At 44.5% G+C, this 12,659-nt stretch overlaps 1 protein-coding gene across 1 annotated transcript; it reads left to right on the forward strand.

Moving 5' to 3' along the window:
• Positions 1-39: 39 nt before the first annotated feature.
• Positions 40-12,115, forward strand: niban1a (niban apoptosis regulator 1a). The gene is made up of 14 exons (XM_087784634.1): positions 40-179; positions 5,184-5,314; positions 5,377-5,505; positions 5,571-5,685; positions 6,489-6,653; positions 6,839-6,954; positions 8,242-8,346; positions 8,547-8,709; positions 8,797-8,984; positions 9,050-9,196; positions 9,267-9,377; positions 9,695-9,802; positions 9,909-10,020; positions 10,134-12,115. Exons 1-14 carry the CDS (start codon positions 125-127, stop codon positions 11,033-11,035), a joined length of 2,547 nt encoding a protein of 848 aa, XP_087640760.1. The 5' UTR covers positions 40-124; the 3' UTR covers positions 11,036-12,115.
• The last annotated feature ends 544 nt before the right edge of the window (positions 12,116-12,659 follow it).

Below are 12,659 nucleotides of genomic sequence, written 5' to 3' on the forward strand. Positions count from 1 at the left end.
CGATGAGGAGGAGGAGGAGGAGGAGGAGGAAGAGATGGAGGGCGGGTCCTCCTGCTGTGGTCGATGTGGCCGTACCTGAGTCAGGACTGATCTACCTGTGGATCCTCTCCGCGGCAGCAGCAGCATGGGGGTCTCCGCGTCCAGTCTCCTGGACGAGACAAAGTCCAACTACATCCGAGGTAAGAGAGCTCGCCTCCTCTCCTCGGAACCTCTCGAGTTTCCTTCTAAAAATATATTTTTTTTCTCCTCCGACACTTCCTGATGTCGGTCCACTGGTGCGTTCAATAGCGTCTTCTTATTTTCTTCATTATTATTTTCTTCTTTAAAAAATAAAAAAAGGTTCAGTTTCTTCTGCGTGGGTCCAGTTCGATGGTTCGAGCGCTGAACCCGCAGAACCGGTTCCCGGGAACCTCCCGTGGAAGAGTGAAGTAGAGAGAAATCACTGCTGTCACTCAGGTCGACCTACATGTTCAGAGACTCTTCACTTCCATCTGAGCAGGATCTTCTACGTCTGCTCCCAGGTGACCACAGGAAGATGGAGGTTGTCCTGAAGTCACCCCAGTGAAACATTAAATAGCCTTAAAAAACAAAAAACGTGATACTTTAGAGCTTAATGCTGCTAGCTTAACTGAAGATTCCCGCGCCAGAGAGACTCACCCATCAAGTCATTTTTAAAGTGATTCATTTAAACCTACAATAATGATGATGAAAATCAATCAACTATAAACGAGTAAATCTGTGATGCAGTGAAAAGTGATCCACAATATGTCGAGGATTGACTGGTGTCATCATCGATCAAATCCCTCCGACACGCCCAGCACATGACCCCCCTTCGGTCGTATTTATGTGGCCCTGAGGTCAAAGATCATGCACAAACTTAACCATTTTAATTTGTATTAATCACTATTATTCATTACTAGTCTCGAAGTATGACTATAGGGGTTTTTGTTTTAGGACTTTTGTCATGTTGTTGCCCGTCAGTAAGTTTAAGTGAATATAGAAAATATCTGGAAAAAAAGTGTGTGAATTGTTCTTGATTGTTAAAGCGCTTTGTGACCCTGGTCTAGAAAGAGACTTTACAAATAACCTTTACTTACTTACTTACTTCTACGTGTAGGATTTTTAACGCTAAATCAGCAGTTTCTGTTCTCGTCACATGGTCAGTAAGGGATGGACGACAGGTGTGGCCGCTTTACATGATGACCACTATCACCTCCTGATCTCGGCTACAAGTCGCACAACATCTCCAATCTTATCCCGTCATCTCACTCTCAACACGTCTCCTCAGACGAGCTGGTTCTCGTTCGATCCCACGATCAGTCCAGGTCTGAGTCGCGGTTCGGATCCAGTTGCTCCTGCATTTCCAGTCCTGGGAGAAAGCTGTTGTTTTGTGTCGTCCGCGGGGCGTGTCTCGCTGCCTGGGACAAAAGATGGTGTCAGGGTGTGTTCGGATACTCGACTCCACCCGGAGACGAATCAGACACAGACTTGTCCCTAAAACAACTTTTTAAACGTGGTTCAAATGAGGGAAACGATCACTTTCTTCACACTTTCAAACACACTTTCTCTCGTGCTTGGACACATGTTTGTTGTCGTCAGCTGACCCTCCGTCCTGGAAGAGGTCGGCTGGGTCGTGGTGGTCAGAGGTCAGAATGGAGGTCGTGCTGTTGGTTTTATCTCAGGTGGGCCGGGTCTGACATCGGGAACCTTTTGAGCTGCAGTGGCAGCAGGTTTTTTTATTCCAGAAGGCTGGTGTTGTGTAGCAACGTGTGACCCTGCTCTGAGTGTTTGGTTCCACTCCGTTGACTCATCATGAGGTGGAGTGAGGAGGAAACTAGATGTTCCAGGAGAAGAGATTACCAGGTTCCTTCAGGCTGACGTGTCCACGTGTGAAACGCACGTATCACGCTCGAGGCCCAGTGATGTCATAAGAACCGAGGGGGGAAAAAAAAATCGGTCTGGTCGTTTGATTGACAGCTTGCAACTCAGATGTCAATCCATGTCCCGACTCGACCCAGACTCTACAAGAATGTTGATTTCTGGAAACATGACACGAGTTTTTTTAAATGTGACGTTCGTCACAAGCTCACACTCGCAGGAGAGAGTCTCAGGAGGTTCTGGTTCCTCCAGTTCCTCTCATCAAGGCTTCAGCATCTGTGATGACATCATCACTCAGACATCCAGCGACCCTCCTCCGCACGCTCAGTCCAGGGAGAGAGGACTCACAACCAGACAACACACCAGAGTGCCAGTAACACAACTAGAGTTTCAGTGTGTTTGTTTTTATTTAGGAGGTTTTATGTGTGTGTGTTTAAGAGTTCATGTTGTGTTTTTGTGAGAGAATTGTGTTTTATGTGAAAAAGTTTTGACTTGTGATTGATTAAGTTTAAGTTTCTGGTTGAGTTTGTGTATAAGATATATATTGTGTTGTGTTCAAGGGTTCAGGTTCTTTTGTCTTGTGTTTCCAAACCATTGTCTTTTGTAGGACGAAGTGTGTTTTTTTGTGAAAAAGTGGTGTTGTAATACTTGAGACACACACACAAACACACACACTTCCCCTTGAGAGTATTTTGTTAAGCCTGTGTGTCTTGGACTTCTGGATCCAAAATTACGGTGGAAGAGAAACGCAAACAAAGTTGTGTGTTTGAACGACAGTGACAGCTGCATTTTTCAAACATGCTTTTGTGGTGAAAACACAACTGTGGACATCTCTCTGGTATGTGGGACAAACTGGATCTGCAGCTCGTGAAAACTTCACGACTCATTCTGCTTTTCAATCTCGGTGTGAGACGTGTGCGACTGGGATGTGTGCGAGTTGTGATACACTTGAGTCTAACGTCTGATTCTCATTTATGAGATGTGTGTTCTAATTCGGTGTGTGTTTGTGTGCGTGTCCAATTTCCTCTAACTCTAAACTCAAACCTTTCCTATGAATCATCACTTGTGTGTGTGTATGTGTGTGTGTTGGTGAACACACTTTTTCATACTTCATTTGAAACACAAAACAAAAGGAAATATTTTGCATAAACACACAATGTGTTTTGTGTCAGGAAGGGGCTGAGGGAGAGCGAGCAGTGATGTCATCGCTGACAGATGTCACATGACCATGTGTGTTTGATTAAGTCTTTATAAGTCTGTGTGTGCCGTTTGTTTTTTGACAAATACACAGTCTGTTCTGATAAGGATTAGGAGAATATATATATATATATATATATATATATATATATATATATATATATTGCAAAATACTATATTGATATTCAATAGCACTTCATCAATTTTTATTTTAATTAAAAAAAGTTCAACATTATTTGCATATTTTTTTGGGTTAGGGTCGTTTTGGTGAGTGGGATTTTCAATGAAACTTCTGGCTACTAGATGGAAGCAGCCATTACGTCCCGGCAGATCCCGGTCATGACTGAGGACGAGAGGATACAGTGGACGGCAGCTGCTTTTAAAGCTGATGTTTGGGCATAGTTTGGCTTTCAATTTAATTTAACCACACGATTTCACTAAAAGTTCATAGTCACACTGTCAGTTTGCATTGATATGGTTTGTGTTTAAGATTTGATGGTGTTTGTTCTGGAGTGAGTCGACGAAGCACAACAACAGTTTCAAGATAGAGTTGCTGTTGCCTCAAGTGACTCTCACCTGTCTTGTTATCGCACGACTCTTCCGTTGCCGTGGCGACGAGACTTCTGCCCGGTCAGGCAATGATCAAGAGTCATGTTACCAGCAGCTGGTCAGGCCGGCCGAGCTGGAGGTTGTGTCGTAAAATGTAGGTACGACCAAAAAAGGACTTGATTATTCGGTCGCCACGACAACATCTTCTTAAACACTTCTACAGGCGACGAGGGTCTTCAGACTCAGCATTCCTGGAATGATGAAAAAAATATAGTGAGGGATGAAAGTAGTTAACGTGTTGGTATCTTTTTTAAATTTGAATCTTCCTTTTCACAGTTTTTTGCTTCTGTGGAATCTTTTTTCTGCACAATGTTCTTTTTATTGTGTTTTTTAATTGTTAAAGTTGTTTGTTTATTTTTCTGCCAACAATATTTATTTTGTTCCAACATTTTGGCTGCATGTACGAGATCTTGTACTCAAGATATTGACGGATGAAAACAACTGATCCGAGCTTAAACTCTGCACACTTATATGCTACTACATACAATGCTGTACTTACAAAACTAATAAAAAAAAATAGAAAAACTTGAAAAACCTTCCACTGTGGTTGAAAATGTTAATGGCAGCAAACAACTCAAGTTTCAAAAATTGTTTATACAAACTAATAAAAAAACATTGCTCGTGATGCAAATAAAATAAATACACACTAATCTTAGTCAATATTTGTTTTTTAACAGTAGGGAAAAGTTCTGTGGTCGAAAACAATATTTTTATTTTCACCTCATTTATTTCTTCTATTGTCTTTTACGATCATTTTTCTCACAAGTGTAGCAACTAATTCTGTATGAATTGTAATACATGCTGCTGATGCTGATAAAAACAGTGGTAAAGCATTAATTTAAAAAAAAAAAAAGGTTTTCAAAAACATTTATGGTACATAGAAATTCGGGAAATCTTCTAATCGTGTTAGTAAAAACGATGCTAACAATACTAATAGAAACAATAAAGCAAATAGTTTCTGAGAAAGTTGATAACGAAAAAAACGTTGACGACGGAAAAAAATAGCTATAAACAAAATATATTAACAAAAGCTTAATAAATCAAAAACATTCACCAGATGGGATTCTTGACTAAACGGACAAAAAGTCGTAGACGACAAAAAATGTAGAAAATGCATTATCAGCGATCTTCCTTATTGTCAGTTGCTGCAAATACGGCTGATGTTCCTTCTGGTCAGACGGACACGTTATAATGAAAATCATATTCAAACACAATCGACTTTCTCCTATGATAAGACTTTTAAACGTAAGGAAAACCATTTGTGGAATGAAAAATCTTCCTGGTTTCTGTTGTCAACTCATGCTAGTAAAAACAATGCTAACAATGCTAATGAAAAAAATAGCATTCATGTTATTAGCAATTAGCCGAAATGAAAATGTTTACACAAGGAGACAAAAAAATGAACCAAATATTTAAAAAAAAACGTAATAGAAAAATGTTGCTAGTATTGTTCTCTATACGTCGGTCAGTTGCGATAACGACATATTCCGTTTCTGCAGGTCAGGCGGAGGCGGAGCTAAAAGCGTTTGCACCGTACTACAAGAGGCAGTACTCGGCGGCGCGTCTTGCTCAGGTGGAGGATGACCTGGAGCAGAACCAGGAGAAGATCACGCAGCTTCTTAAACAAAAGGTTCGGATTGCCGTGACGCAAGTCGCTCGACGTCGTTCTCATGTGCCTCGAATGTCCACCAGGGGGTGCCCGAGCCTGGAGAGGTCCTGTACGAAGAGGGTGTGCTGTACTTCGACGAGACCAGGAAGTGGCGGGAGCGTTACGTGGTGGTGCGAGCCAACTACTGCCTGGAGTGTCACGAGAGTCTGGAGGTGATGCAAAGGCTCAGATCAGGTCGGTGAGGACCTCCGAGTGACGCGTCCGTTTGTCTCCGCAGACGTTTGTGAAAGGGGTCCCTGCACTGCAGAAGCTGATGCCCACAGGGGGCGCCGCTCTGACCACTGAGGAGAAGTACATGCAGATGGTGGACAAGTGTTTCCCGGATGACTCTAGTGAGTAGAGAAGATGAGCTCAAGTTCTTCTGGATCTGAAGATAGAGGTGTAGGCAAGATCAGCTGAACCAGGATAGAGACTCATCAAGACACAGAAAATACTGTGACCAAGACAAGGCTGACCCGAGAGTTGGAGTGTTGTGTGTTTGTGTGCATGTTTGTGTTTGCGTGCCAAAGGATGAAACTCTCCAGACGTGACTTGACCTCATTTTCCTGATTATAACTTGACTCTGTTGTTGACTCCTCCAGTGGTTCTGTCTCAGCTCTGGTCCAGACTCCAACATTTGTCTGTCGTTAATGACAGTACGTCAATAAAGTTTTACCTCAGACGTAGACGTAAAGTGATAAAAGAGTTAAAATAGAAAAGCCTTAAAAAAAGTGTAGCTTCAGGCAGATCTGTACCTGTCTGGACAAATGCACAGGTAAACTCATGATTCTCAACTGTCCATTTGGGTTGTCTATCTGTCCGGTCTATCCTGCCTTTGACCCTGAATAGCTGGGAAAGCCTCTATATAAAGAAAAAGCTGAAAAAAACACCATCCATAATAGACCGTTATTAACAAGATATATATTAACAAGACTGTTAAAAGACCGTTATAACAAAACTATTATTGACACAAGATCTGTGAGTGAGTGACGAGGAAGGAAAGACTCGGGTAAAGACAAGAGACAAGACTAGGACCCGTCTGTCCTTCAACAAAACCTGACGTGTTCATGGGACCCGATGGCTTCTGTTTACTCCAAACACTGGTCTTGGTCCGCTGTAAACAGACACGACCGTCATGTGACCTTCTCTGTTGCAGACTTGAAGGAGGACTTTGCTCCGCCTCTGTCAGGGATGCCGGGACAATTCCCGGTCTACCTGCGTCTGCCCTACAGGCGAGACTCCTACTTCTGCTTCCGTCAGCAGGTCAAGCAGGGGAACTTCCTCGCCATCCTGTCCGACTGCATCCGGCACCAGAACCAAGGTGGGTCCAGATACGTACGCAAAAAGAAAAATTCCTCATAAATGGACAAATGAATGAAAACGACATAAAGAGATAAAGAATACATCCATCACTGTTTCCATGGTGACAGACACGCTGTGACCCCGAAGGAAAGCTCTTTTAGGTCAGAGGTAGACGATAACGTTGATTTTGTTTCTCCTGGACAGACTTCCTCAAGAAGAAGACTTGTGAGGTCCAGGCTTTCGTCCGAGCCGTGCGGCTCTACCGGCAGGACCGCGGTCAGTACTCGTCGTGGGAAATGCTGATCGGCAGCGACACTCGGGTAAGTCTTGTTCCGCAGCAGCCGCTGACGAGACTATCTTCAGTCACGACATTAGACGAGCCTTCACATTGATGGAAGATGATGGTGGGAATAAATGATGGATTGAAGGAAGATGTTTGAGAGCGGGATGGATGGGGGAGTGAATGAACGGATGGATGGTGGAATGATGGATGCATGCAGCGGCGGTTCTAGACTTGGGCAAACAAGGAAGCTTCCCAGGGTGGCATATTGGCGCCCTGAAGCACTCTCATCCAGGAATTATTCAGTGCAGGACTGTCACTAGATGCATGGATAGATGGAAGGAGTAAGGATGGATTGGTGAAATAATGATGAATGAATAAAATATTGATGGATGCATGGATAGAAGGCTGGAATAATGACAGGCGGGTGGATGGATGGATAGAATATTTATAGGTGGATGGAAAATGATAAATGCGCTTATAGATAGATCGATTAAGTATGGATGCATGGATAAATGGATGGAATAATGGTAGATGGATGCGATATTGATGGATGTAATGTTAATAGATGCATGTATAGATTGATGGGATATTGATGAATGGATGGATGATTCCTTTCACTATAGATAACATGAGTCAAACTCAAGTCATTTTATGTGGCCTGCTGATGGTTTCTTAGTGTTCAACTTGATATGGTGAACGATAAAGATTCCAGGGTATAAGATAAGATAAGATAAGGAACAGAGATGATGGATGTTGACTAAAAAGATTCTTCCAAAAACAATAAAACTGAAGTTGAAGGAAAATAATTTGATGGGAATTGAAACTTAAAAGTTTAGTAAATAAAAAACTGGTCCGGGATCATAGATTTTGACCCCTTGTGTGATTGTTATTTTGACACCCCTGCTGTAGAAGGTTGATGGGAGAATTCTGACAATTGTGATGTCTGCTTGAAGTCTACGGAGTATGTAAAGGGAGATGAATGGTGAAGAACTCCACGGCTGACATGTGTTGTCAATGAGTGTGTGTTTGGTGGAAGTGACAGGAAGTGATGAGTCACGTCTGGTGGGGTGGCGTGTGCGGCAGCAGATATTTGACACGCGATAAATTAAACCACAAGAGCCGACAGAAACCTCACATCAACACTTTTCATCTCAGACACCGTAAGAACCGTTGTTTGTACTGCACATCTTTAATTCTGGCAGCCTGTAGGGCGGCGCCGACAACCCCTATTTTTTTAAATAGCCATACTAGAGTATGAAGGAACGAAATTCACAATTGTAGAACATCTAATAAAAAAGTGTGTTGTGTGTGTGTGTGTGTGCAGGTCCTGGCTAACCTGTTGATGGAGAAACTGTTGCCGACTCTGGAGAAAGACATGCTGCCTCGTCTAAAGGCTAAGAAGACAGAGAAGAAGAGAGTTTGGTTTGCGGTCAGTTCCTCTTCTCTTCGTCCTTCTGACCCCCTCAGGTCTCATTTAAACTCATGTCAAACACTGTTTTCCACGCCTCGATTGTCTAGCAAAAACACATAAAACAAAATGAAAAAATTGATTGACTGTTGAATGAACTGATCACTTGTAGAAAAAAGTCAAAGTTCTTTTGAGATTTCATGACGCTCCAACTCTCACAGACGGTGGAGGCGGCCTACATCCTGATCCAGGAACATCTGCTGGCGGGTCTGTCGGCGCTGAAGGATGAGTGTCGCGCTTCGTCCCGCCAGCAGGAGGTGCTGATCCACTCGGACATGGACCAGATCCTCAACTGTAGACGGCAGCTGGAGGAGAAAGTCCGATGTGAGTTCATCTCGCCTGCTTCACGTTGGATTGTCGAAACCTATGACCTTCTTGATGTAATAAACCTGCCGGTGTGGGCGTCTGCAGCTGGCGTGTCGGAGGAGGCGGAGAAGTTCTGCTCGGAGAACGTGCAGCCGTATCTGGGCTCCGTGCTGGAGGAGCTGATGGAGCCCATCAGCTCGGGCTTCCAGGATGGACGCCAGCGCAGCGAGGACATGATGAGCGGCGTCTGTCGGGACGTCCAGCAGGGCGGTGACAACGAGCAAGTGAAGAAGGTTGGTGTGCAATAGTAACGGGGGTGGGCGGTGAACAGGCGGGACTGACCCGGGCTTCCCTTCAGGCTCTGGCCAACATGGCGAGACCGAACCTGCAGAGCTGCTACCAGAAGATCGGCTCGCTGCAGGAGAAGCTGCAGCAGCTGCAGGGACGCTTCGACTTCTGCAACATCAGCGGAGTGATCCACGGCGCCCAGATCGACCTGCAGCAGGTGAGCTCACCCCCCCTCACCCCCCCCGGGGAGACTCTAGTTCACCTCTGAACCTTCTGTGTCCTCTCAGCTGATGGAGAACGCTGCCTTCACCTTCGAGCAGATGCTCGTCAAAGCCGTCCAAGACAACCCGGACAGCGTCTGCCCGGTCATCGAGAAAGCCAAACACCGGGTGCTCAAGGTCAGGATGTTACAACACACTGACTCACAACTATAGACATAGTCCTCACTCACAAACACACACTCTGGGCAAAGCACAACACACATCACAATTTCTGAAAATGCCTAACAAAAAAAGGGAAAAACATTTACACTGAATCTACAGTAGGTGGCGACAGAAGCAAAAGCTGACAGAGGTGAAGTGGCTTTCAGTGTAAAAACGGCAAAAGTTTCTTCTTGCCAAACATTTCTCGTTTACTGCACTTACTTTTATGTCTAGTTCTTGACTGAGACACTTGACTGTAAAGGTTGTAAGAGCGCCCCCTACTGTCCCTGCAGCAATACGACTACGACAGCAGCTCTGTGAGGAAGAGGAACTTCCAGGACGCTTTGGTCTCCATCACGCTGCCGTTCATCAAGAAGAACCTGGACCAGAGCTGCAGGCCGGTGAGATCCAACGGCTGTTTCTGCGATGGCTGACATTTTTCGGTCATTAAGGACTCAAAACTTGAGACCCGCTGTGGACTCATGATGTGGCCTCATTCTGGTGCAGAAGCTGCAGGAGCTGCAGAAGCTGGTGTACTCGGACTACTCCGAGCTGGTGCTGGTGGAGAACGTGTACGAGGACGTGCTGCTGCACACACTGGACCAGGAGGTCACCAGAGGTCAGAGTTTGTCCAAGATACACACAACGCATCCAACTACACAAGTGACAACATAAGTGTATCGGTCATTTCTGACAAGCCTACAATTGTCTAAAAGTGGTGTTTCTCTGCAGTGGTGAAGGAAGCGGCGAGCTCCAAGAAGTACAACCTGTACACAGAGAGTCGGGACCTGCTGAGCCAGTCCAGCCGCTCCAGTCTCAGTGTGTCCACGCCTGGAAGTCCCTCCCTGGCCGCCGCAGAGCCGATCCACCCGCCAACGGCCTTCGCCAACGGCGCGTTGTCCAGTCCCGAGAGAGGAGCCAGCGAGCCGTTGGTGGATATCACCGAGGACGTTGTGGCACCAGGACAGGTGGTCCCTGTAGAACCTATTCAGAACGTGGTCGGTACCGATACACAGCCGACCCTCGGACCAGAACCAGACGACGAGGTTCAGAGATCTCAGGAGACGGTGACTGTTTCCGTGGAGACGTACAAAGATGTTCCTGAAGAAGCTTACGTTGAGGTTTTTGATGAAGTCCAGGTCCTCTGTGAAGAACCGAGTCCAGAACCTGTCGAAGAAAAGAAAGCGGAAGTCGTCTATCTCTCAAGTTTTGAAATTCCAGGTGACCTTGAGACACCTACTGCCTCTGACCCTAACTCTCTAGACGTGTCTCAGGGAAGCGAGTCACCACCCTCCGATCTGGGCTCTATGGAGGACACGTACGAAACAGCAGATGCTTCTGAGTCGAACTTGGAAGAAGATGCTGAAGAACCCTCTACAGAGCTGACCATGAAGGTCGCAGCAGCTGTGGACAGTGAGGGTGGCGTGGAAATGAACGAGGAGGAAGCAAAGGTGACGGATGAAGCTGGAGTGGAGTTGATGAAGGACGGAGCGACGGGTGCGGAGGTGTCACTCAAGGAGGTCGATCCGCCCGTGGACTCCGTCAAGGAGATCCGGGACCTGGTGGTGGAGGTTTTCGAGGTGGAGGAGATGGTGCAGCATTATCCCAGCGGCGGTCCGACGGCGGAAGACTGAAGCAAACAGTCGAAGTTTAACTTGCAGCCGTCGCTCTCTAAACATTTGGACTCATTAGTAATGCTCTCCTGGGACATTCCCTCGTCAGAGTGTGTAGCCTCTCTACAGCCAGCATGTTTTCATTTCCACTCCCACGGTTCACATCTCACAAAGGTCTTGTTTGAGACGTGATCGGACTTGATCCCAATCGACTAAAAAAGACCGGTCTGGTTTATCATTTAGCAATAGCAAATATGTTGCCACATTCTGCTAATGGCTACCTTAAAAAATAATGACTGCAAAAAGGAATCCTTTCCAAGGAATACATTTTTGCTTATTCATACAGTGACTTGGAACACATCCACCGATTCATCACTTCTTAAACCTCGTCACTTATGACCAATGGTTCACATGAATGGTAAAGAAACAGACTCTCACACTCTCAACCGAGCTGCTGAACCAAAAACAGACGGAATATAAATCACGAAAAAATTGTGACCGCCTGTGAAACTATGCATCAACAATTCCTGGCTCGCTTCTCGTTGGCTAGAAGAAAATAAACAGACTTTCACTGTGATTACGGGCAGGAGTTGTAACATGGCTTACTGCAAGACTCACTAAATATTTTTAAACATTCTTGCTTGAAACATTTTTTAATCTTTAAAAAAAAAAGTTAATTTAATATTGAAAAGTGTTCTCATAAGCAGAGAGCAAGTTTTAAACTTCATCTTAGTTTGAGGATGAAAAAACTTCACACTTCAAATAGAACCGAAGATCCCTGTGAGTTCTCCGTCCAGTGTTGCCATGTTTGCGACTTATTCTAGTTAATTTATGTCAGTGACACATTTATATTGAAACTCTTTTGAATCCAAAAGTTTGATGCTGCATTCATGCAACTCTCATGTTGAGTGTGATCTACCTGTGGAGACGTTTTCTTCACCTGCGTGCCTTCGGCTGTTTCAGCACCACCTAGAGGTCAGAGCGAGGAACTGCATATAGAGTTTGTGAGCTCAGTTTCAGAGTATTTAAACAAGCAAATGTACCTCTGTAAAACTTGCATGCTGGTTTGTTGTGGGGACTAATAAATATTTTTAAATGAAAGTCTAGTCTTTATCATATGAAAACATGGCAGACATTTGAGATATGATCAGACTTTGATTCTGGGCTTCCTCCTGCAGATACTAATCCTACACACCTCCAGAACACAAACAATTGTGAAGCCACACGTTTAAGCGTCAAAAAGTTAAAAATAAAAAATAAGCGGAAATGTTTAGGGAAAAATGAACTTACAAGAGTCCACTTTTTCCTTATTGATATAGAAAAAGTATAAATGAAGTCTAAAGAAAAGAAAAACAAAACTGGAATTGCATTGTTTAACAATTATTAGTGTTCCTGGTCATGGCTCATGAAGCCATTGAAAAAGTAATGATTAAAAAGAACTTCAAGAAAAACAGCGTACAGAATAAATAATGCTACAAATGTCGAGTGCAACAGTGAACACGAAAAAGTTGATGAAAGAAAAGGGAGTTCATGTATCTTATGGTCTTGTTTACGAGTGAGGGGAGAATGGAAAGAGACAGATGTCGATGTCTAGACGAGGATAGTGTGAGATGGAAAAGCAGAAAAGAAGACAGCGGATACTTTA

The sequence above is a fragment of the Callionymus lyra genome, chromosome 2 (genome assembly GCF_982586985.1).
Source record: "Callionymus lyra chromosome 2, fCalLyr1.hap1.1, whole genome shotgun sequence".
Classification (NCBI taxonomy): Eukaryota; Metazoa; Chordata; class Actinopteri; order Syngnathiformes; family Callionymidae; genus Callionymus; species Callionymus lyra.